Source organism: Salmo salar, chromosome 01, assembly GCF_965601325.2.
Source record: "Salmo salar chromosome 01, fSalSal1, whole genome shotgun sequence".
Lineage (NCBI taxonomy): Eukaryota > Metazoa > Chordata > Actinopteri > Salmoniformes > Salmonidae > Salmo > Salmo salar.
Genome location: NC_138291.1, coordinates 31,414,874 through 31,440,765, shown reverse-complemented (window position 1 = coordinate 31,440,765; position 25,892 = coordinate 31,414,874). Strand labels below are relative to the sequence as shown.

Below are 25,892 nucleotides of genomic sequence, written 5' to 3'. Positions count from 1 at the left end.
CCCTCCCTCCCTCCCCCCTCCCTCCCTCCCTCCCTCCCTCCCTCCCTCCCTCCCTCTGCTGCTTTGTGTTCAGGGCTAATTAAATCCTAGGCTTTATGTATATCATTAACTGAGACCTCACTCTACACACCACAGCTCTCTCTCCCAATACTTGACATCAGCAGCTGCCCACTGTAATGTCATTGTATGGCTTTTGAATGCACCTTTGTCTTATACCTTGGTGGTCAAATATTATGGCAATTTGTTTTCAGGTTGTATTTTTGATAGTTAAATGGTTAGGAACTCAGGAAGGGTGTTGTAACACTGCTCTCTCCTCTGGGGTGAAGGAGGTGAGGGTTCATCCACATCAGGGTTTCTCAACGATTACAACATCAGGAGCCTCTGTCTCAGTTAGTAGCCTTGTTACTCAACCCTTGTTGTTGTAGGGAAGTGAGGGAACCCCGGTACATTCTGGATTTATCTCCAATTTATCATCCAACAGTCGTCATCAGGGTGTGTGTGTGTGTGTGTGTGTGTGTGTGTGTGTGTGTGTGTGTGTGTGTGTGTGTGTGTGTGTGTGTGTGTGTGTGTGTGTGTGTGTGTGTGTGTGTGTGTGTGCTAATTGCGTGAGAGCCTCAGTTTGCCAGTCCAGCGTACATTAATAAATGTTCAGTCTTATGATTGACATGCGAGCATAGGCCTACATGCAGTGATTCCCAGTGATTAGGGTCTAAAAGTCATGCCCTAGCTGAGTTTCCGCTGCTGTGCTGAATAACTTGGGTTATCCCAACATGAAATATCAGTTTTCCGAGCCCTTGGGAGAAAAGCAGGCTTCCCCTTTGTCACAGTCTTTCAGGCCAAACAATGAGTTTATACCTCCACTTTTGTCTGCATGTATTGTGTTATTTATAAAAACAAGTGGAGAGATGGAGAGAGGGAAGATGGCAGCCGCACTGGGCAAAATGTCAGGAGTGGATTGGAGAGCGTTTACATAAGGCCTCTCTTGTGTTGCGCTCCGAAGTAGGCCTGTGACATATCTCGTGTTCAACGCCTCATTCTGGTGTTGGGTATCCTGTTTGAAGTGAGAGGCTGTCGGCAGAGGACGCTGACTTACGGCTGCATTGGTGACCATTACATGGTCCTGGGGAAACAAACAACAGTACTGCTCTGTGGAGAGTGGCGGCAGTTCTACAACTACAGGTAGTGTGTGTCACAGAGGAAGAGGGTATGTCAGGCTTAGTCTCTATCAGGATATCATCGTGGGCACTCGCTACTATTTCATATACTGTATGTGGAGTTTGAGCGTGGTGCCATTCTCCAGAAGTTCTCAATGTTTGTCATCTTGGTGTCAGAATAATCTGAAATGTTCAATTTAAAAGATATGTGTGTTAATCACTTGAGGATAACAAAAATAAGTTGTATAAAAAAAAAATGTTTTCCTGTTAATAAATTGTGAAAGATAACCTAAGACCTACTGTACAATGTGGAAAGCTCTTTTCTAATGTGACTGAAGGAGACCCTGAGAAATAGAGTTTCAACAGCTTGGCTGAGAAAAATGAACTGGGTCATTTTGGTCTTTAATGGAAGCCCATGCTATAAAAGGCTTGATTGGATTCGTTTTGATTTGATTGCGGAATGAGTAGCCCGTGTATGAGTATCATGTGGAGGGTGTTGCTTAGGAGAGGCCTTCCTCAGAGTGGGGCTTTTCTGTTAATAAGGTGCTAAATTAGCCAGCCTCACTATACCCTACTGGGTCCTACATGTTTTATTCATTTCAATATCCTAACAGGTGTGAGATGACAGGTGTTGCTGTTTTTCCCCCTCTCATCTCAATTCTACTAAAGTTGTTAATTGGGTGTTAAAATGATGTCGGCCTACTTTCTGTGAAACCCTATTGCTATTAGTGTTAAAATAGAATGTTGAGTTATTTTGATGTCGTTTTTATGTAGTTAAAGCAGTACCTATGTATTTGCAGTGTGTTAGGACACAGGCGATGGAAGGGGGACAGTCATTTATTCATTGAAGTGAAGGCAGTGAGGAGTGGGCTAATGAAAACTCAAATCCCTCTGACTCCTATAAATTGGTTAGGAGGTGTCAAGTATCTAGTGCTACGTCTGCTGCCCCTGCCTGGTCCATCAGGTTACACTACAGTCAGACAGACACTCCACAGCCCCAGCCTCTGCTCCAGTCTCTCCTCAAGGACATATACACACAGGGAGCCCATCAGTGAGTCAGAGCCCAGAGAGGATTCTGTCTGGAAGTCAGTCATTGTGACATTTCAGATTGATTAAAGAAAGATTGATTAAGATATTACACTGTTATTATTATGACTTATTATCAAAGATGACACCTTTGGGTTCTCCAGTCTCATAAATCATATTTGACTGACAGGGAAGGGGATGGGAGGCGGTAGTCTGATTTGTCATTCACAGCCAAGCCTTGTTTCCCTGCGAGAGTTATTGGAGCCTGGCTGGGCCAGTGGAAGTGGGGAGACTAGGGAGGCAGGGGAGGACAGCAGAGGGGCACGGAGGCAGCCTCTCTTTGTGTCACACCCTCCACTGTGCTTTTCATGAAGAACACTCATTGTGTGATTTCATTTAGCTCTGATGGCAGTAGATGGAGTATAACAATGTATTGTAGACTGAGTATTACATCACCGACTCTGGTGATGAGCGGTTCTAGGTGGCTCAGGTCTTGACCTTTGAGTACTCTGTGGCAGTGTGAAAGACACATGCCTGTGGTCAGAAGGTGCCTCCTCATCCTCTCTCTATCCTGGTGACTGACTGAATCTTGAGAGATGGGCCATACTAGTTAGATGAATGCAGATTACAGTGACAGACAGGGTATGTGTAAAGAGACTAGAAGTGATGAAGGGGGACTGTGTCATAAGTCACTTCTGGGGGGGCGGGAGATGAAGGACTGGAACGAGACTCCTCTGCCTTCCACATACTCAGCAGTTTAGCATTCTTAGAAGTCATATTTGTGGAAGGTTTCGTCCAACAGCTTTGAGCATCCAAGAATCCAAATGACAGAAATGTTTGGCTCCTTTTTCACCTGTTTGAATGTTCTCATTTTAAGTCAGAGGAGATTTTTGGTGAATTTAGTTCAGCTTTGTTTCGCTAGTTGTGGCTGTGCTCGGTGTTTTTGAGGTTGACGTCATAAAAGGTTTCTCTGGAAAATTACAGACCACAGTCTACACCCCTCCCCCCCCATGTCTAATCTGACCAGTGTATAATTTACCTCTCCAACCTGGACCTGGGGCATGGGAACTCACATCTGCTGGACTGGCCCCAGTCACTTGACAGAAAGCCAATTCCTTTCTGGCTTTGCTGTGCTGATACCCTACTAACTCCCCAGGAGTTTCAGTTGGAGTAAGCCTGCTGCTGTTAGATTTTGTATTGTGTCAGTATGTGTACCTTTCAAGGAAATGATATCACTGTACAATAAGTACAGCAGCGAGTCTTGAGCTAACAGCCTAATCACCTGTGTTATATTGGAATGTGTTCAGTGCCAGTCGGTGGTTCAAAGTAGATGTTTATCCCCACAGTAGTTGCACTTGTTAACTAACCTCAGGCTGATATCCAGCTAATCAGTGACATCAGTGTGGGAACCAGAGTTATTTTCCCACCAGCAGCATCCAGATTTACTCACAAACTGTGTGTGTGCGTTATCATCATCATGTGTTCCTTATGTAATGCATTCCACATTCTGTAGGAATTTGCATGTGTCTGTGTCTGTCCGTGTATGTTTGTCTGTCTGTGCGTCTGTCTGTGCTTCTGTCTGTGTCAGTGTGTGGGGAGTATGAACTCTAATAACCCCCTGGTGATCCCCTGTGTGTCTCCCTTCCAGGTTTCGTACACTCTGATCGTGGAAGCGTGGGACTGGGACAATGGTACACACAGCAGCAGTGGTAAGTACAGTAGGCTTCAGCTTTCCAGGTATTTACTACCACATGAAAGGAGAGCCGGCCAGGCCTCAGTGTCTCCCATGAAAATAAGTCATTATGTTAGGGGTGAGGGACGTATTTAGAAGTGACAAGGGTTCTACACTAACTTTTTCCACTGGTGGCACTGGTGCTACATACCTTTTCAGTTGGTGGCACCAGCACATGATTTGGTGGCACCAATTATTTCTATATATTTTTTTACATAATAACTAATAATGACCTGGCCTGTGTTCCGTAATGTGCCTGCATTTCAAACAGAACCAGGCTAATAATGACTAATCATCTTTTAAACTAGCACACTGATGAAGTCTGTCCATGTGGTAGCTAAGTTAGTCTCGCCATTTCTGATGTTGAAGAGTTTTTGAGGGGTTAATGTATCATGTTTTAGAATGAAAAAGCGACCAAAAAGCGGGTTCACTTTGTAATGGGACACTTTGTATGGAAAACCAAGTGGAAGCCAACATTTAGATGTTGTCTTGCTCATAATAACCGCACATGGTTTTACCAAAACAAGCACAACCAACAAACTAGCGCAAAACCCTTCAATTGAAACAGTGTGAAACAAACGAAAACTCTTAAATCTCTCATAAAAACGGATCAGAAATGAAATCACGGAAGCAGTAGAATTTCTAAACCATAACTTCAATGACTTTTCAAGGACCAAAGAGCGTAGAGGTGAGATCAATGGCTTACGTAACCTGACAAAGCCTTTGTGTTTTTCCAGCCAGTAAACATGTGATACACACCAATCCAAGATGCTATAACACACTCCTGTTTTCAGTGCTGTGTAACTTAGCCTTGAGAGTCAGCTCTAGATATTCACAGGAACAATGCATCTTCACACAAAGCAGCTTCATAGCAGCACAAGAAGAAGAAAAGTCCCCAATGCAAAGCCCAGGCTCTAGATTGAAATGGACTGTCAATTTGAGCCGCCATAGACCAACCACCCCAAACAGACCCATACAACAACCAGCTCACCTCTCTGTCTGTGTTTGACCCCTCAACATGCATGTGCACGATGTCAGGTCAGTCTGTCGGCTGTAATCCCTCCACTCTCAACTCCGCTCACTTTTAGTGGTGGTAAGTGAGCGCATCAAACCTTTGTCTCTATAAGTCACAATGATTTATAACACATGTTTAATCTGTTGATCTACACAGCCCTTGTCTGGGATGCTGTGCATTCCTATGCTGCAGGCTGGCCGTTCATATTGCCAGGCTAGTTCCCACCCAGCTGGCCTGAGGGACTGTTTGTGCTCCATGTCTCTATATAAAATCTGTGAGCACATCACCTCGTTAAGCCATTAATTATGGACCACAGCTCTTTTTTTCTTTCCACTGATGTCTGTCTACTAATTACCGTCCCAGCAGCTGCTGTGCTACTGCACACCACTTCATTATCGCAGCCTGGACACTGACAGGCAGCCTTGACACTCTGACAGCCCTACTGCTGCTAAATTAGCCTGGACACAATGCCTGTTATAGGGCGCCTCTGGACTAGAGGTCTTCAAGGGTCCAAAAAGCTTTCCCCACTGCCCCGATATAAATAAATAAACGGAGACCCGTTCCCAATAGAACAAGGACAGTCGACCTGTTCTGAAAAGCCCTGTGGAAAAACAGACCCAAACAGACCCATGCTGGTTCGGATCCCAGAGACCCATTCAGATCTGAGAGTTGAGCGAGAGAAAGAAACCCCCAACTGGGCGCTGCCAGCGACATCAATAAACAAGTGATATTGGCCAAATGATCCACAATTACTGAGGTGTCCTTAAAAAGTGCCTATAACAAATGACAAAACAAACGTTTCATTGTGCTTCAATATATAGCATATTAAAAACGGTAACGCTTATTGTTTTTTAATGTCCTAAAAAAGGAATTGTCCACCTCACGGATCAGCTGTCAGAGATTTGAACACTAAATGCATCAGGGCATTGCATGACTATAGGCCTAAGCGTATGATATGAATATTTCAAAAATACATCTAAAGGAAGAGAAGCCTAGCCCTAGAGAGACCGAGAGAAAGATGGAGGTATAACGGGGCTATGTTACTTATCCTTTTCACATAGGCTACTATTATACAGATAGGCATACAACAGGAGGCTAATTCATACATTTTCTATCAGAATATAAAGATAAGTATTATATTGTTAGATTAAAGGTGTAACTCTGGTACACCTAAAACATTCTTCCTCACCAAGTTAAACTGTCGGGAGATGGTTGGAGCGCCGGTGCATACTGCCTTCATAGGGCTGCAGTAGCTAAGCCTAAACAATAGCCATGCCACACCAAACCTTCACACAAGTTTCTGAACTTTATTAGGGTAATATCAAAAGTAAGTCAAGTCATTGTTTACAGAGAAAATATGAACAGGTTGTTGTATTGCTCCCGAGTGGCGCAGCGGTCTAAGGCACTGTGATCGGGAGTCCAATAGGGCGGCGCACAATTGGCCCAGCGTCGTCCGGGTTTGGCCGGGGCAGGCCGTCATTGTAAATAAGAATTTGTTCTTAACTGACTTGCCTAGTTAAATGAAGGTAAAAAAAATTGCTGCATTAAATTACGTTAAATAAGTAAAGTTAGAAAATTGCATCAAACCTGAATAGTGAGTTACACACAGTCCATTTGACCGCACCAACATTCTTCTCATCTTTGTCCACCCACGGAGGACATTCCACTTGTCGGCTTCTTTTCACTATACACTTTCTCCTTTAACTTTCATTTTACTTCAATGAAAAAGGCCTCTATCTTCACAATCAACAGTAGCCAAAGGCCAAGGTTCCTTTCACTCGCTCTCTCTCTCCTCAGCAGCAGGCGCACGTGAGGTGAGAGGCCGGAACCAGTTTCAGCTATCCATTTTATTGAGTTGCAATTGGCTGACACATAACGAGCTCACAACGTTCTCACCACCTCATACATTAAGTTGACAGAGGACGGGTCCAATTTGGGCTAGTCGGTAAATCAATTTTAATTGCACATACCTGAGACGCGTAGCAATTATATGAGACCCACCCAGGTCCCTGGTTGGATCTTGGAATTTCAGGTCTGTTGGACCCGTAAAGACCTCTACTCTGGACTGCTGCTGAGTTAGCTTGGACACACTGATAGAACAGGCAGCCTGGACCCCATGCTGCTGAGTTAGCTTGGACACACTGATAGAACAGACAGCCTGGACCCCATGCTGCTGAGTTAGCTTGGACACACTGATAGAACAGGCAGCCTGGACCCCATGCTGCTGAGTTAGCTTGGACACACTGATAGAACAGGCAGCCTGGACCCCATGCTGCTGAGTTAGCTTGGACACACTGATAGAACAGACAGCCTGGACCCCATGCTGCTGAGTTAGCTTGGACACACTGATAGAACAGACAGCCTGGACCCCATGCTGCTGAGTTAGCTTGGACCCCATGCTGCTGAGTTAGCTTGGACACACTGATAGAACAGGCAGCCTGGACCCCATGCTGCTGAGTTAGCTTGGACACACTGATAGAACAGACAGCCTGGACCCCATGCTGCTGAGTTAGCTTGGACACACTGATAGAACAGACAGCCTGGACCCCATGCTGCTGAGTTAGCTTGGACACACTGATAGAACAGGCAGCCTGGACCCCATGCTGCTGAGTTAGCTTGGACACACTGATAGAACAGACAGCCTGGACCCCATGCTGCTGAGTTAGCTTGGACACACTGATAGAACAGACAGCCTGGACCCCATGCTGCTGAGTTAGCTTGGACACACTGATAGAACAGGCAGCCTGGACCCCATGCTGCTGAGTTAGCTTGGACACACTGATAGAACAGACAGCCTGGACCCCATGCTGCTGAGTTAGCTTGGACACACTGATAGAACAGACAGCCTGGACCCCATGCTGCTGAGTTAGCTTGGACACACTGATAGAACAGACAGCCTGGACCCCATGCTGCTGAGTTAGCTTGGACACACTGATAGAACAGGCAGCCTGGACCCCATGCTGCTGAGTTAGCTTGGACACACTGATAGAACAGACAGCCTGGACCCCATGCTGCTGAGTTAGCTTGGACACACTGATAGAACAGGCAGCCTGGACTGCTGCTGATGTAGTCCACAGCGTGGCTGTGAGCTGTATTAGTTTGAGAGCACTGTATTGGTTTGTAACAACTTCTATTTTTTAGGCCTGGGCAGTGAGCAGTGGGTTGGATAGGGCTAGTGGGTTGAGTAGGGCAGTGGGTTGGATAAGGAATTGGGGGCAGTGGGTTGAGTAGGGCAGTGGGTTGGATAAGGAATTGTGGGCAGTGGGCTGGATAGGGCAGTGGGCTGGATAGGGCAGAGGGGGCAATGGGTTGGATAGGGCATTGGGGGCAGTGGGCTGGATAGGGCAGTGGGTTGGATAGGGCATTGGGGGCAGTGGGCTGGATAGGGCATTGGGGGCAGTGTGTTGGATAGGGCAGTGTGTTGGATAGGGCAGTGGGTTGGATAGGGCATTGGGGGCAGTGGGCTGGAGAGGGCAGTGGGTTGGATAGGGCAATGGGTTGGATAGGGCAGTGGGCTGGATAGGGCAGTGAGTTGGATAGGGCATTGGGTTGGATAGGGCATTGGGGGCAGTGGGCTGGATAGGGCAGAGGGGGCAATGGGTTAGATAGGGCATTGGGGGCAGTAGGCTGGATAGGGCAGTGGGTTGGATAGGGCATTGGGGGCAGTGGGCTGGATAGGGCATTGGGGGCAGTGGGCTGGAGAGGGCAGTGGGCTGGAGAGGGCAGTGGGCTGGAGAGGGCAGTGGGCTGGATAGGGCAGTGAGTTGGATAGGGCATTGGGTTGGATAGGGCATTGGGGGCAGTGGGCTGGATAGGGCAGTGAGTTGGATAGGGCATTGGGTTGGATAGGGCATTGGGGGCAGTGGGCTGGATAGGGCAGTGAGTTGGATAGGGCATTGGGGGCAGTAGGCTGGATAGGGCAGTGAGTTGGATAGGGCATTGGGTTGGGTAGGGCATTGGGGGCAGTGGGCTGGATAGGGCAGTGAGTTGGATAGGGCATTGGGTTGGATAGGGCATTGGGGGCAGTGGGCTGGATAGGGCAGTGAGTTGGATAGGGCATTGGGGGCAGTAGGCTGGATAGGGCAGTGAGTTGGATAGGGCATTGGGGGCACTAGGCTGGATAGGGCAGTGAGTTGGATAGGGCATTGGGGGCAGTAGGCTGGATAGGGCAGTGAGTTGGATAGGGCATTGGGGGCAGTAGGCTGGATAGGGCAGTGAGTTGGATAGGGCATTGGGGGCAGTAGGCTGGATAGGGCAGTGAGTTGGATAGGGCATTGGGGGCAGTAGGCTGGATAGGGCAGTGAGTTGGATAGGGCATTGGGGGCAGTAGGCTGGATAGGGCAGTGAGTTGGATAGGGCATTGGGGGCAGTAGGCTGGATAGGGCAGTGAGTTGGATAGGGCATTGGGGGCAGTAGGCTGGATAGGGCAGTGAGTTGGATAGGGCATTGGGGGCAGTAGGCTGGATAGGGCAGTGAGTTGGATAGGGCATTGGGGGCAGTAGGCTGGATAGGGCAGTGAGTTGGATAGGGCTCAGGAAAAATAGTCTATGTTAGGGCTGTTTATCCTCCAGGAAGCCCCAGCAACTGGCTCTGTGTTTAAACACTAAACAGACAGGCTGTCTGTTGTTTCTTTATTAGGTGGTGGCATGGCTATTACTGTTTGTGTTTCTTAACACACAGTTTAACACCATCAGAGAACGATAGAGGGGATGGATAAATTGAATATGATCAGTGGGCTGCAATCAGGACTACCGGTAAATGAAGTTTAGAAAAGGTTGTCTTGAGGAGTATCTTGTTAATCGGTTAATGAGTGAGCTAATGTTACTTGACTACTAATGATGTGTCCATATCTAAGTTTAGCATGCTGAAAACAGCCTGACAACAGATATTGGCTTAAGACAACCATGCCACTAGTCACGCACGACTAAATGATCTTGGCTGTTTGAAAACAGACAATTATGTCGCTCTTGACTTGGTCAACTGCTCGGTGTTGAAGCCCCCTCATTGTTTGTGTTAGCCCGTGTTGTAGTCACCACACACACACCCCTTCTGCCTGCTCTCCCTAGTAACAGCGGCCTCTCTCTGAGTGTCTCCTTCTCCACTGAGAGAGCCCATGATTGGTCTGTATTTTTATATCTAATTGCTGGAAATGAGCAGAGTGAGTGCTTGAGTTTTCAGGTGGGAGAGAGTGACTGATAATCTGTGCCAGTGTGTTAACTCTCAGTAAAATTGAGAAAATCAGGACAGCAAGTGACAATTTAAATAATTGTCAGTGTTTTTTAACTTCTTTATCATGCGTTAACTTTGGAAGTAAGCATGGCTGCCTGGACTGTGTAGTAAGTAAGATAGAAAGAGATAATACAATAGTAATATCTGCATAACTGACGGTAGGCTATACAGAATCTATCTAATGAAGAGGACTATAATTCCTTAGAGTCCTGACTACCTGTCCAATATCAGCACACTCTCCATCTAGGGGCGAGTACCTGTTGTTTGCCCCCTCTTCAGTGCCCAGTCCTGGGCTGTGGATGTGGCTGTAGCAGCCAAGCCAGTTGGGTCATGGTGTTTCTGTTTCTTGAGAAAAAGCTAAAGGCCCTTTCCTATGTCGCCCTTCCTCGTCTGTTCCCGTCTCGTATTATTTCCGTCCTGGCTCCGAAGGAGTCAGAGCTGGATTTCCTGAGAAAGGGGAGAGAGGGAGGGAGACGGACAAAACGCGTTTCACAAGCAGGAAAACTTTTAAAAGCATTTGGTTATCAAGCTCCCGCAGCTCTGGCCCTACACCCTCTATTTGTGTTTATTTTCCTTTTTTCTTTCATGCTCTTGGAAACAGTGGTGTTTGACCTCGGGTCACCCTCTCTGATCTCCAGCAGCAGATAAACAACAGTGTTCTCTCTGATTAGTTTCTCTCCTGCGTCTAGACACTACTAGGACTTGTACTGAGGCATACAGGTTCTAACATTGAGTAAGGGGCTAGCCGGAATTCCCCTTTTGACTATTCAGTTGTATGCATGTTGTCAAGCGTCCATTAAAGAATGATCAAATCTCTTGGTTTTTGTTTGTTCATGCAGGTGAGGATCTGTTGATTGAGCGAAGTGTCCGTAAAGAAAGGATCAACCCAGGAGATGACAGACAGACTATCCAATACAACGGTCTTACAGCCAGCTTTGAGTACAGCATCCGCGTGCGCTGTGACGAGAACTACTATGGCAGCAAGTGCAACAAGCTGTGCCGGCCACGCGATGACTGGCATGGCCACTACGTGTGTGACCAGTTTGGGAATAGAGGATGTATGGAGGGCTGGATAGGGACTTACTGTACAACTGGTGAGTAGGGGAGCAGCCTGATACAATCCATGTGCAAGACATTTCTGAGTCAAAATACACACAGTGAAACTAATGCTTAGTTATCCCTCTAATGATATTAGGAGTAAATGTGTGAATCTTTTTGCCAATGTTTCACAGCTATCTGCAAGCAGGGCTGCAACCTGCTGCAAGGATTCTGCAGTGCCCCAGGAGAATGCACGTGAGTCTGGGTTAGCTTCACTCTTTGTACCACTGTGTCCATTGACACCCCTTTGACAGAGATTTGTGTCTGGATGTATGGGCTGGATAATGGGCAGGATCTCTTTTTGAGTTCAATGAGGATGATAATGATGACACAGGATTGATCGCATACCAGAGCTTGACCCCCACATTCCCCCCTCCCCTCCCTGTCCCACCTCTCTATGGAACGTACAGTGTGTTACACCCCCCCCCCCCCCCCCCAGTCTGATCCAGGAGCTATTGTTCTCCTTCCTGTCCCAGACCTGGTGTGTAGCTGTAGCGGCAGCCTGTTTTTCACACAGCGTTTCCTCCCCTCTTCCATCGGTGTGTCATGGCCCCTCTGCCCATGTCTGCAGCCCCAATCCCCTCTTCCTATCCTGGGCCTGTTTTGGCTGGCACACCCCTCATGGGAGTGTGGACTCAATCCAGCAGCCTTAGTCACGTACATGTTAGTCTGCACGGCTGAACCAACCAAGTATTCCATTTCAAATCCTCTTGTAAGACCACCTTCTTGTGTATCTCTCTGATGTGAGTACTGTACCACACTTATGGATCTGTTCAGTAGGGATAGCTGTGAGTAAGAGACCGGTTTGATTTAGTTCTCATCTCATAAAAGAAAGCATTTCTCATTGAAAATGGCAGGAGGAGTGGAACAAAGATTTTAACTGTGGCTGAGCTAAGAGCCCTTCATTGATGGGGCTGTGGTAAGGTGGTTGTTTGGTAATGGTAATGCCACCCTAGCCTTGTGGCCACCATGGTCTCTCCCTGCTCCCACTGTGACCGTGGCCTCTCACTGCTGCTACTGCTACTGTTGCTTATTTTGGGAGAGAAAAAACTCCAGGCCACTGTTGAATGTCTAAAACTATGTAGAAATGATAATGGTCCTATACGTTTTCAATAACTGCCCTTTTTTTGTCCCGCAAATTGCTTTTGACGAACAAATCCGTCCAGAAAAATGATGTGCGGCCCTCCACTGAACTTTGAAATCCCAATATGGCCCTTGAGCCGAAATGATTACCCACCCCTGTTATATAGCTACTGTATACACGAAACCTCAGCACACTAACATACAGTTTGGTATACAGTAGCACACCACTGCACACTGCAGTACTTTTACACATGTACAGTAGTAGACTACAACACAAAGTAGTACTGAAACCTCAGCACACTAACATACAGTTTGGTATACAGTAGCACACCACTGCACACTGCAGTACTTTTACACATGTACAGTAGTAGACTACAACACAAAGTAGTACTGCACCACGTGTTGTGTGACTGCAGTGCCGTATACTACAGAACATGTTAGCACACAGCACCCAGCAGTACATTCACTCCCTCCAGTACAGCATTTCAACTAGTAGTGTAGGGTTTGGTTGGTGTCCATTTGCAGGAGAGTGGTCTTAAAATAGCCCAGGGAGAGAAGTGACAGGACAGGTGGGACAAGGTTACCGCTGGCCTTGGAATAACAGAGTGCTGCCATAAACCAACAGATTAGCTAACCCTTCACCGTCTGCCTCCCCTAGCTGTCTGCCTCAGGAGGCTCTGTCCCCGCCCCGTCCCGGTCCCCTTCCCGGTCCCCCTTCCCGTCCCCCTTCCCGTCCCCGCCCCGTCCCCGCCCCGTCCCGGTCCCCTTCCCGTCCCCGGACCATCCCCGTCCCTGTCCCCTTCCCGTCCCCCTTCCCGTCCCCGCCCCGTCCCCGCCCCGTCCCGGTCCTCGCCCCGTCCTCGCCGCCGTCCCGGTCCCCTTCCCGTCCCCGCCCCATCCCCGTCCCTGTCCCGTCCCTGTCCCCGCCCCGTCCCCGTCCCGTCCCTGGCCCTCTGTCTAAGATTAGGAGCCTCAGAAGGGAAGGGGTGTCACTGGCCACCTTGATGAAGACTGTCTGGCTCCTGATGGAGATTACCTTGAGATTTACATGAACACGTACTCCTAGGTTTGTCATGTGGTTGATGTTTTGTCGAAGGCCTTGTCCTATGAGTCTTGGTTCAATTATGAACCATCTATTAATGGGACTGATGAATGATGTATTTTTCAAGATGTAGCAAGGCCCAGTGTCACAGTGCCTGTCCTGATGACATGCGTGCGTCTTTGACTCCTTCCATGTTTTGCACAGAATATGCACATCATATTAAGACCATACAATCGGTCGTCCATTCCTAATGTCTAATGGTGTCTCTAATCTGTCTTGTAGGTGTACGTACGGGTGGCAGGGTCCATTCTGTGACAACTGCCTGCCATACCCAGGCTGTGTCCACGGGACCTGCGTCAAGCCCTGGCAGTGCACCTGTGAGAAGAACTGGGGAGGCCTGCTGTGTGAAAAAGGTGAGACGACAGAGCAGACCAGACCTGTCCCACCGTACTTTTAACACATCCTCTACAGTGACCCCTGACCTCACTGTAGTGTCACAGAGCACAAGGTCACCTCTGAGAGCCCCTCAGCAGCAGGTGGTCAACAGAGGTCAGTTTAGATTGACTGCTAGAAACAGGATATCACTTACAGAGTTACAGGATGGAGAGGAGATGGAGAGACTACATTTAGCAATGTGTAACAGTACAGAGGTAGGATCTTAATTTGAGCCATTTTGCTACAGCCGGAAAATAATCCCGCAGCAACAGGAAATGTTCATTGTTTTATTAATTATAATTAATGTATGGTTTGATACATTTTTCATTAGTGCAAATCAAGTCTGACATTTTAAAGTGGAAATTACAAACTTTAGAAGCCCTTTAAAACCTTGAATACACAAGAAATTCCTGCAACAACAAGATGAAGATATGGCATCTGTATGTCTTCATGTCCGACCCTATGAAGTCTTGTTATAACATTATATTCAAACATATCGTTTACCATCTTAAACCTTTGGATGTGTTCATATGAGACCATTAAAGTGTAAATGTAATCCTTCCTGTATCATTCTCTCCAGATCTGAACTACTGTGGGACGAACAAGCCGTGTAAGAATGGAGGAACGTGTATGAACACGGAGCCAGATGAGTACAACTGTGCCTGTCCTGACGGCTACTCAGGAAAAAACTGTGAGATAGGTGAGTCAGTCATTACTCCTCAAACAACTGGTCAAAGATCACAAATTCAATTATGTCAGTGCCAATTTCCTAGGGTTGATAGTTTGATAGTATATTTAATTATATTTGTGCTATCCATGTCGTCTGTCACTTTGACACATCTCTCTTCACCTGTCTGTCCACTTATCTCCAGCGGAACACGCCTGTGTGTCTAACCCGTGTGCCAACGGGGGCACCTGCCACGAGGTACCATCTGGGTTTGAGTGTCACTGTCCTGCAGGCTGGGCAGGGCCCACCTGCGCTAAAGGTGAGTGAGTCACGATCTTGCCCCTCCCAAAGTGTGTGTGCCCCCATGTTTTTACAAAGCTGAGGCTTAACGTCATTGTGTGTGTGTTCCAGACACGGACGAGTGTGCATCCAACCCCTGTGCTCAGGGTGGGACCTGCATCGACATGGAGAATGGATTTGAGTGCCTCTGCCTTCCACAGTGGGCTGGGAAGACCTGCCAGATAGGTAAGCCTGGAATGGAGAGTTGATGGGGGGGGGGGGGGTGAACTGGAGCAAAGCATGTCCAAATGTGGAGAACATTATGTCCTGAGGAGCATCATTTGAGACAGTTTGCATGCTAAATTCAATTACGTGTTTGATTTGAAGTGATTGTGATATGTTGTGATGTGTTTTTGTTGTTCCATCGTATGCCAGGAATCTGTGCTCGTCTAGTATCTGGTTGTTTGTGTCTCTCACCCTGTTGAGCCTGTACTAGTACTATGGCGTGGATACTAATTTCAAATTGGTGTATGCATGTCCATGTAGAAAGCTGGACATTATGTGTAACCCGAGCCAGGTGACTTGAGTAAAGCTATAAATAACACCTAGCCTGGCAACAGCTAGCCTTGGGGACTGATATAGCCTGACAGGGGGTTATCTTTGGCTACAGACTGGGGTAAAAGTATGTACTCTAGTCTCCACCAAGAGCAGAGCCTCACCCCACCACTGTTTAGCTCAGTGGAGAGTAAACGCTTTATAACCTGTAAACACGCTGAGGGAGGAACACAAGCTCCGGGTCTTGTGTTACGCTGTCCGTTATTTTCAGCGCGCAGGCGGTTCCCCTTTCAGCGAGCGAGTGGTACCTGAGAGAGGGGTGTCGGGTGTCCGCAGCCCAACAGGTGCTCCTCACTTCTGAGGGAAAGCAGTTATGTTCTGGTCAGTCCAGGGAGAGGGTATTAGTGACCATTGCCTTGTGAACTGACCACTGGGAGAGCTCTGGATGTCAGAGAATAGGTCCATTCAGAAATAGTATAGGGAACTAAAATAAATGGTCAGGGATGGAGGCAGAGCCAGCAAAATGGATGGCAAAAAATGCTATCAAATGTAACCGAGTTGAGAAAGTTCTCTAAAGGCAGGTGTAGCCTTGCACTGTAGAGATCTGCTGGGTGGTGGGGCTTGGATGCTGGCTCTTAGGTCTATCTCTTTCCTCTCTCTCTCTCTCTCTCTCTCTCTCTCTCTCTCTCTCTCTCTGTCTCTGTCTCTGTCTCTGTCTCTCTCACTCTCTCTCTCTCTCTGTCTCATCTCTCTCTCCACTCCGCAGACGCTAATGAGTGTATGGGGAAGCCTTGCCTCAATGCTTACTCTTGCAAAAACTTGATTGGTGGATATCACTGTGCCTGCTTTCGAGGATGGGCCGGCCAGAACTGTGACATCAGTCAGTATCAATCAATCATGTGCCTCTGTCCCCTTTGCCTGTAGCTAGCTCTGTCACCTACTTGGGCCACTGGCCTACTGTCCTGTTTCTATCTCAGGCTTTCTGCTTTATTATGGCCTACAATGCTTATCTAGATCCATGGATCGTGTTTTTAGATGGCTATGAGAAGCACATCCTGTAGATCTCTTTGAAGGTTTTTGTCAACCTCACTGGCTTCCACTGCATGCACTTTAACCAACGGCATCATGTCTTCCTGCATCTTGATAGTTTCTTTGAAGCATTAACCAAGTTGCACATTCTATGTTTTGTTTGTGTGTCACATGCATGCTACCCCTGCATGTTCCCCTGTCCTATCTGTTGTACTGTATTTGTAAGTTCTCTCTTTTCACCTCTGCAGATGTCAACAGCTGCCATGGACAGTGTCAGAATGGAGCGACTTGCAAGGTGGGAAACTGTATTTAATAAGGCAATCTAGCCACCATGTTTGATGCCCTCCATTAATAGTAAATCTATGGTTAACATCATGGGTATCAAAGCCACTGAGTGACATGGGTTTTTCTTACGCTTCGTACAGGAGGGGCAAAGAGGCTACGTGTGTGCCTGCTCACCGGGGTTTGTGGGCCGGCATTGTGACATCCAGAGGAACAGCTGTGCCAGCGGCCCATGTAGGAACGGGGGCAGGTGTCACACCCTGCTGGACAGCTTCATGTGTGAGTGCCCACATGGGTACACTGGCACCACCTGTGAGGTGAGCTATAGTCCTTCCCAGACCTTCGACAAGTCAGATCTTCTCTTTTATACACAACCATTATCTATTTATACATCTGTCTATCCATTCATCCACCCTTTCTTCCGTCGGTCCATCCATAGGTGCAGAGCAACCTGTGCAGCCCTAACCCATGCCAGAACAAGGCCCAGTGTCACAGTTTGATGGATGACTTCTACTGTGCCTGTCATGACGACTATGAGGGCAAGACCTGCTCTGAGCTCAAGGATCACTGTAAGACAAATCCCTGTGAAGGTACAAACCAATCTATAAACCTATTGTTGTCATCTCAACTCCAATAACTCAACCCCTTGTAAAAGTGCTAACCAGGCAGTTCTCTTGTCTAGCCTAAACTGAAACCTGCTCTTAAGCTGCTCAGTCCTCCGGTCAACCTCTAGACCAACCCTCATTTCAACCCAATCCTCTCCGGCCTATCTCACCAACATTCTCTTGTCGTTCCTTCTGTTTTGATCCCAGTGATTGACAGTTGTACTGTCGCCGTGGCCACCAATGGCACACGGGAAGGAGTGTGGCACATCTCGTCCAATGTGTGCGGCCCACACGGACGCTGCATCAGCCAGCCTGCTGGGAACTTCACCTGCTCCTGTGAATCGGGCTTCACTGGAACATACTGTCACGAGAGTGAGCAGACACACACCATCATCATCACACTTCATCGTCATAATCATCACCATCATCATACCATAAGACTGAACATCCTGGTCCTTACTGTTACACACCACTGACTTACTGTATGAGTATCATCATCATCGTCTTTCTCATCCTCCACATTCTCTTCCATATGTCTCTCCTCCCTCACAGACATAAACGACTGTGTGCCGCCTCCCTGTAAGAATGGAGGAACCTGCATTGACGGGATCAGCTCTTTCAAGTGCTTTTGCCCTGACGGCTGGGAGGGCATGCTGTGTGACATGGGTAAGTTTGTGTGTGTGTGTGTGTGTGTTTTGTGTACATGTGTGTATGTGTCCCTGGGTGGTTTTAATGTACCTCTCCATGGTGTGTGTTTCTCTAACTGATCTGTGGTGGTGGTGTTCCAGATGTGAATGAGTGCAGTAGGAACCCCTGTAAGAACGGAGGTCGCTGTGTGAACCTGCTCAACGACTTCTACTGTCAATGCCAGGACAACTGGAAAGGCAAGACCTGCCACTCACGTGAGAGCCAGTGTGATTCCAGTACCTGCAGTAATGGGGGGACGTGCTTCGACCACGGGGACACCTTCCGCTGTACCTGTCTCTCAGGGTGGGGGGGCAGCACCTGTAACACAGGTGAGAAACCATTATTGCACGGTTCTGCCTATGTCGTTCAAGGAAGAGTCCAATAGACTGCTCTGGTCCATATGCTCCATAGGATTCCTATTGCTTATATGTTTTGTGAATGTAGGTTCTAAACTCATCATACTTTATTTCTCTTGCCAGCCAAGAACAGCACGTGTGACTCTAACCCGTGTGAGAATGGAGGGACCTGTGTTGGAGGGGGTGATGCCTACACCTGCATCTGCAAGGATGGCTGGGAGGGGCCCACATGTGCTCACAGTAAGGCACCATATACTGAACTATATCCAGGTTATAATCATAAACTAACACACTGATTTTAATTCTGTGTTATCCCCTTTCTTGACAGATGCAAATGACTGCAATCCTCAACCCTGGTAAATTGAATTTATTAAATAAACTGAAATACTTGTAAAATTCTTTTAAACTTCTTGGCTCCTGTACTGATTCTATTACAAGTGATGAGACCTGTTTATGAGTCCCAGCCTTCTTCCCATTCCCTGTCCAGTAGCACACACACCCATAGAAGATCATATTCCCTCAGTGTTCTGGTTTTAAAACAGGAACACATGACTCCCACACACCGCTCATCTCAGAAATCTAATTTAATGCTCAGAGATTTCCCATTAAACTTTGTTCTGTGAAGGTGTGTGTGTGAAAGGGGAAGTGTGTGTATCCCTGACTCCTCTACAGAACACTGCAGGGCCTGACAGCTGGGTATTCCATGGTCCCGTGGATCAGAGGGGCTGAGTGGACAAAGGCTCCCGCCACCACAATGACTGACAGGGGGATTAGCACAGGGGGGCAGTGGGGTGGAAAGAGACGCCCCTCTCCCTATTCTTCACCGCTGACCCCTGAGCATGGGGCAGTGTAGGCAGGAGAGGGGGGCTGGGTAGCAGGGGGTATAGGGCGAGCACAGTATGGGGTCAGTTTGGGATTTACATATGAAGTCTGAACATTGATAAGGGATCAGCTTTAGAGACCACAGTCTCTAGTCCCTTGCCTTGGGATTCTGCTGCTGGGATCTAGACCTGAGAATGTGAATGTATTCTCTTTGTAGTCTGAGCCTTCAGGCTTGTGTATGCTGCTGCACCTGTGCCAGTGTTTCCTATGGGATAGGCTGACGTATTGATGTGTGGCTCTGTTTCCTCCCTGCAGCTATAACGGTGGTGTCTGTGTGGATGGCGTGAACTGGTTCCGCTGTGAGTGTGCCCCGGGATTCGCCGGACCAGACTGCCGGATCAGTGAGTCCCTGGGAACCAGAGGGGTGTGGGGGGTCAGATTGGAGGGGTCAGGGGTGAAAGGGGACGGGGGGGGAGTTTGAGCTGATTGTTTGTGAGGGACAGATTAGGAAGCCTTTAGGAAGCCTGTCTTAACCTCCGACCTCTCTTGTGAGGAGAGGTCAGCTGTATTCTGCATACAGGTCAGTTCAGTCTTACATTCTCAGGGACAATCCTCTTTCCTTTCCCCCTTTTCAGAGAAGGTCTATTTTTCACGTGGGGAAGCCAGACATGAGAACCAATAATCCTATCCCCTGTTGTGATGATATTCTAGCTAGGTGCCTTGCAGTAGACTAGAGATATGTGTATAGTAATGTCCTCTTGTTTCCTCATCAGACATAGATGAGTGCCAGTCATCGCCCTGTGCCTATGGTTCTACCTGTGTGGATGAGATCAACAGCTTCCTCTGTGTGTGTCCCTTGGGCCGGGCTGGGCCTCACTGCCAAGAGTGTGAGTACACTGCAGCTATACACTCTTAGGAAAAAAACGTGCTCTCTTGAACCGAAAAGGGTTCTTTGGCTGTCCCCGTTGGAGAACCCTTTGAAGAACCCTTTTTGGTTCCAGGTAGAACTCTTTTGTGTTCCATGTAGAACGCTTTCCACAGAGGGTTCTACCTGGAACCAAAAAGGGTTCTACAAAAAGGGTTCTACCTGGAACCAAAAAGGGTTTTACCTGGAACCAAAAAGGGTTTTACCTGGAACCAAAAAGGGTTTTACCTGGAACCAAAAAGGGTTCTACCTGGAACCAAAAAGGGTTCTCCTATGGGGATAGCTGATGAACCCTTTTGGATCCCTTTTTTCTAAGAGTGTAGAGAGAACACCTTTATTACTGTATCCATGTAGTGGAGGAACGTTCTTCCTTTGACCTCATGCGTGCTAGGAAGAGTTTCTAAGGACTGAGCCTGATATTGCCTTAGTCCTAAACCTGCTCCTCTCTCTCCTCTCTGCAGTCATAGGGATCGGGAAGGCCTGTCGTTACTCCGGCCTGCAGTTCCCTCACGGCAGTCGATGGGAGGAGGAGTGTAATACCTGCCAGTGTGTCAACGGCATTGTGCGCTGTTCTAAGGTGAGACTTGCTTTTATTACACATAGTGACGGTGTGTGTGTGTGAGCTGCCTCCATGAACTCTGTTTGTGTGTACAGGTACGGTGTGGCCGACGGCCCTGCCTGCTGCAGAGAGGTGGTGCCGGTCCAGACAGTAGTTCCCCGTGTCCTAGAGGACAGGAATGTGTGGAACACCAATTCCTCACCTGCTTCGCCAAGCCCTGCCACCAGTGGGGCGTGTGTTCCACCCCCGACCCCCCTCCGCCCCTCCACACCCAGTGTGAACCCAACAGTGGTTACCTGGACAACAGCTGTGCCCGCATCACACTCATCTTTAACAGAGACAAAGTTCCACAGGTGGGATACACGTCATCATCACCTGACATTTAATGAGAGATTTCATTTAAAAAAGACATCTCAGTTGCAGATGTTTTTTACTAGACTTGAATCTCCGACAACACCTTCCCCGAACCTTTACCTGAGAATTCAAGTGAATGGAATTAGCTAGGAGCTGGCAGCCACTTCAGCCGAAAATGCTAATGGTTATCTCTTATCATTCTTTGTGTGTGTGTTTGCTAATCAAAGGGCACCACTGTGGAGAACATCTGCTCGGAGCTGAGGTACCTTCCCATCGCCCAGACCCTGGCTCAGGATTGCACGCTCCTCATTCTCTGTGACCTGTCCTACTCCAACAGTGACGCCGTGGAGGTTGCCATGGTGAGTGCCTGACATCCCCCACCACTCCTATCCCACCTCAGCCCCCCACCTTCAGACTCTGAGCTGTTGCCATCTGCCAATGATCCCCTCTTACCTCCTCACCTCCCACTGTCGCCTGCAAGAATAGTCTCTCTCCCATCTCTTTTTCAGTTAGCCCTGAGGACCACGCCCCTTTAGGTTCTTTCTGTCTTTCACTTGATTAAATCACACACTTAATTGGTCATTGTAAATAGGCTCCAGGGTAGACTTGTAAAAGTGGAGCCTTTTGAAGCGCATCGTTCTTTGCCTGAACATCTGGATGCTGTTTAGCTTTACTTTGGTCCACCTTACTGTTACTATGCAGTCGCTCCTCCCTCGCTTCTCATAGACCGTGTATATGAAATACCTCTCTCTCTCTCGCTCTTTCTCCCTGTCTCTCTCCCTCCCTCTCTCACTTTCTCCCTCTCTCTGGGACTGGCGTGGCCACCCAGGCTCTGCTCTCCAGTCAGACACAGGGGAAATCAGACGCTACAGGGCACTAAGCCCTTAATGGAGGGGATTAGGCCTTTTCTTGTGATGTAGTCATGTTTGGGGACGTACAGGAAAAGGAGTGGTGCGTCTGACGTTCTGGTAGCTTTGTACCGAGTTCAATAATGAAACTCCTTAGCCCCTATCAGGCTTACAGTCAAATGTTAGTTGTGCTTTCTTAGACCATTATGAAGTAGTCTTGATCTCAAAGTGAACTGAACACGAAGTCACATCATTTCAACCTAATATGTATTGTGGATCTGGGTTTGGCAGAGTAGTCCCATCCAGCGGGCTATATGTGAGTTCTCAGTAAGAGGCCTGTAGTCCACTCTGAAGCTCATAGGCTGTTAAATTTCAGAAAGTGGTGAGGGTGTGTGTGTGCGAATGAATGAACTTCTGCTTACCCAGAAAAAGGAGTATTGCTGACTGGCTGGCTACTGACTGACTAGCTAGCCAGGGATCACCAGGGAGCCACATCTCTGCTTGTTCTCCATTGTTCCTCCTAATTGAAGTGCACAGCATCCAGCTAATCTCCCTCTGCTCCCCATGGACTCTCTGGTCCACTTATTAGGCAATTAACTAGACCCGCTGGGTGTGGGGTGCTCTACTGTGTTGACTTACCAACTCTCCTCCTTTCTCCCTCTCTTCCAGTCGTATGATCAGGATGGTCAGGAGCAGAATGGAGACCGTGGTCAGATCCAGGAGGCTGCCAGTGCCATCGTCGGTGCCCTGTCCAAACGCCACAACAGCACTGTCATGCTGGCCGTGGTGGAGGTCAAAGTGGAGACGCAGGTCATGCCCCAGTCTGTGGGTAAGTGACCGGACTAGACTTGGTTTCACTGTCTGCATGTTCTTATACTGTGCTTTGATTAGGTAGCATTACAATACATGATAGTAAAGTATAATTTGATGGACTTTCTGTCTCTAGACCACCTGGTGCCAGTGCTGTGCGTGGTGTTCAGTGTGCTGTGGATCTTCTGTATCGTGGTGTGTGTGTGGTGGACCCGTAAGAGGAAGAAAGAGCGTGAGAGAGAGTCTGCAGCGGAGGACAGCACCGTCAACAACCAGCTGGAGCCGCTGAGGGTCAGCCTGCCACAGCACAAAGACAACCGAGGCAAAGACATTCAGCACGAATGTAAGAAACTCATGAGCCCTCCAGACCGGACGTGTGACGGGGCTGAGGGAGAAGAGGAGGAGGACGAAGAGGAGGAGGAGCTGAGGAGGGGAGGGATGGAGCTAGACAAGTTCTCCACCCAAAAGTGCTCCTTGGCAGGAGTGCAGGACAAAGAGATGGGCAAAGGGGGAGTGATCTGTACGACGCGTAGTGCCCCTGTCAAACCCCCCCACCGGACAGCATACAGCCCGAAAGACAACCGGTGTAAAAACCTCAACACTGCCAACGTCAGTGAAGACGTCAAAGACCATTATGTATGAGCAAAGCCTAGAGGTGGGACCTCTCAAACTAAGGACAATGTCTCCATCTAATAGAAAAACACAAGCACCAATAGTGAAGATTTCAGACACGTTTTACATTTAATTTTACATTCTTTGTCTGCAACATGGAGGCTTCTTATCTACTAAAAGCATTGCAAATGAACATTTCAGCAACAAAAAGAGACCTGAATTTCAGTTTAAATCACACTGTTGAAAATAGGAAAAAGGAAACCTTTTTTTTCTTTTCTTTTTTTTGTTTACAAACTGTCGCTCCCTTTAAAGGAGAGCTCTTCTTTTCACAGCATGTCACTGAGCAGTTTGTGTATTATGTGACTTTGGCATGAGCACTGCCATTGGAGGACTATGGAGAGCCGTTGAATGGCAGCTGTCATACTACTACATTACTACTAGTGCATTTAGTCCATATCTGCCTTAACCCGCACTGTGGGCCTTTGTTCTCTTGGTATAATAATGTCATTTGTATAAGTAAAATTATGTAAAATGTTATATATATATATATATATATATATGACCCTTTTGAAAGCTATAAGCAGTATATAACACCTGACATCAGCATTAGTTTATAAACATAAACATATTTTCCATGACATGTCAATGCTTCTAAAGATTTTATGTACAGTATATCCCTTTAACATGCATTTTACTCTACCACTTCCTGCAAGCCTAGATGCTTTATTATTTGCTTTGGTAGAAAGTGCCTTCAGTCCTTTTATTATTTCATCTCATTCAAAACATTTATCCAGAACTTAATAATTAATATAAAGGGAAAATATGTCCTTTCACAACTCTTCATATCACCATAAAGGTATTTCTTTGAACAATGTATATATGTAAATATAAAAAATGGCTGTGTATATTTGAATTTAGTAACTTAAGTGACCCTTTTTATTATAGTTATTCTAAAGAGTAAGATTTTTTTTTTTTTTATGATGTCATTCCGTTTTATTAGTAGGGCTGGTTTTATACAGATTTATGGACAATATCAAGGGTCCCACTTACAGAAACAAATGATTATAAGTGCTTGTTTGTTTTGCTTTATGATTTTATTTTGTTACAACACAAAATTGTGAGTAAGCAGAGCTGTTAGTTCTAGTTCTAGGCTTGTCTTCGTCTGCTGCTTTAGTAGGAGCTATCTGTTGGGAGTTTCCCTAATGAATGCTGGCTCACCATGTCCCATTCACTATGCTACTGTATTAGAATGTCCTATTATATTGCAGGGGTGTACCAGTGCATGGAGGGGTTAGGTTGATCTGATACAGAAACAGTGCTAGCAGGCTTTCATTATCGGGATTTAGGTCGGAATCAGGAGTAACTACAATTCAATTCAAGGCTATTATCAGATCAATCCTATGGTTTAATTGTTGTCTGGGATGGAGCCTGATGGATACACTGCTGCTTTTCAGCAGCACTCAGTTACCAAGCCCTGCAGTGGTGCGTTGGATTTCTGCTTTCAGTACTGGTCTAATGAAGGGAACAAGTTTTATTGTTGTTGTTGTGGTTGTTGTCCAGTGTTTGTATTATATCCTGTTTCTGCACTAAGACAGGAAGAGAACCCATTGAGCATTACCTCAGCGGTGGTAGTGAAAAGGATTTTTGTTGTTCTTTACAGTTTGATATTGTTATTCTCTGACAAGAACTGTCTTTCAAATGTTTTGATGATAAAGGAATTCAAATCATTACCAATATCCAGTCAGCATAATCCCACTAGCCCCAGAGCATGGGCTGAATGTGCAGAACATTGTAATTATTTTGTACAAAAGAGCAGTTGCATCTTGGTTTGTTAGTGGAATTTGTGTTTGTTCTTAGAACAATCCATTTATTTATTAAAGTATTTTATACCAATATCTTTGTTTTGTCCTCTTTATAGCATTGGAATTTGACCGTACGTTTCAGTTTTCCCGCTCATTACCGTTGACCGTAGCTCTGGAAATCAAATAAAATCTGTTGAATTTGATTTGATGTGTTTACACTTTATCGATGGAGCTGAATCTGCTGTTCCTATAAGATTCATCTTTCTCTAGCTGATTGTCTGTAGATAGACAACCAGACACCATTTCAGAACCACTAATAAGGTAGGTCCCTTGCATACGTACATTTGCCCTTATAGGCCAAGTGCAATCAAAAACTAGATTTTCCTGTGTTTTACAGTGGCAAGAACAAGTATGTGAACCCTTTGTAAATACCTGCATTTCTGCATAAATTTGTCATAACATTTGGTCTGATCTTCATCTAGGTCACAACAATAGTCAAACACAGTCTGCTTAAACTAATAACTTGCAAACAATGATACGTTTTCATGTCTTTATTGAACACACCGTGTGAACATTCACAGTGCAAGGTGGAAAAAGTATATGAACCCTTGAATTTAATAACTGGTTGGCAGCAATAACCTCAACCAAACATGTTCTGTAGTTGTGGATCATACCTGCACAACGGTCAGGAGGAATTTTGGACCATTCCTCTTTACAAAACTGTCTCAGTTCAGCAATATTCTGGGGATGTCTGGTGTGAACTTCTCTCTTGAGGTCATGCCACAGCATCTCAATCGGGTTGAGGTCAGGACTCCAGAAGGTGTATTTTCTTGTGTTGAAGCCATTCTATTGTTGACTTACTTTTGTGTTTTGGGTCGTTGTCCTG

General features: G+C 47.0%; 1 protein-coding gene across 2 annotated transcripts in view; it reads left to right on the top strand.

Moving 5' to 3' along the window:
* Positions 1 to 25,097, top strand: part of LOC106599208 (protein jagged-2) — a 28,661-nt gene extending 3,564 nt beyond the window's left edge. Inside the window, exons 3-25 of one of the 2 annotated variants that reach the window (XM_014190331.3) lie at positions 3,829 to 3,889; positions 10,996 to 11,250; positions 11,389 to 11,449; positions 13,662 to 13,792; positions 14,395 to 14,514; positions 14,687 to 14,800; positions 14,893 to 15,006; positions 16,082 to 16,195; positions 16,593 to 16,639; positions 16,770 to 16,943; positions 17,066 to 17,216; positions 17,439 to 17,603; positions 17,784 to 17,897; positions 18,020 to 18,247; positions 18,398 to 18,514; positions 18,603 to 18,630; positions 19,412 to 19,497; positions 19,870 to 19,983; positions 20,483 to 20,598; positions 20,676 to 20,933; positions 21,162 to 21,293; positions 22,452 to 22,611; positions 22,729 to 25,097. In XM_014190331.3, coding sequence (XP_014045806.2) covers positions 3,829 to 3,889; positions 10,996 to 11,250; positions 11,389 to 11,449; positions 13,662 to 13,792; positions 14,395 to 14,514; positions 14,687 to 14,800; positions 14,893 to 15,006; positions 16,082 to 16,195; positions 16,593 to 16,639; positions 16,770 to 16,943; positions 17,066 to 17,216; positions 17,439 to 17,603; positions 17,784 to 17,897; positions 18,020 to 18,247; positions 18,398 to 18,514; positions 18,603 to 18,630; positions 19,412 to 19,497; positions 19,870 to 19,983; positions 20,483 to 20,598; positions 20,676 to 20,933; positions 21,162 to 21,293; positions 22,452 to 22,611; positions 22,729 to 23,234 — 3,366 coding nt within the window. In that variant the 3' untranslated portion in view covers positions 23,235 to 25,097. The remainder of the gene's footprint in view (positions 1 to 3,828; positions 3,890 to 10,995; positions 11,251 to 11,388; positions 11,450 to 13,661; positions 13,793 to 14,394; positions 14,515 to 14,686; positions 14,801 to 14,892; positions 15,007 to 16,081; positions 16,196 to 16,592; positions 16,640 to 16,769; positions 16,944 to 17,065; positions 17,217 to 17,438; positions 17,604 to 17,783; positions 17,898 to 18,019; positions 18,248 to 18,397; positions 18,515 to 18,602; positions 18,631 to 19,411; positions 19,498 to 19,869; positions 19,984 to 20,482; positions 20,599 to 20,675; positions 20,934 to 21,161; positions 21,294 to 22,451; positions 22,612 to 22,728) is intronic. The other variant, XM_014190333.3, reaches the window with a different exon arrangement.
* Positions 25,098 to 25,892: the final 795 nt, after the last annotated feature.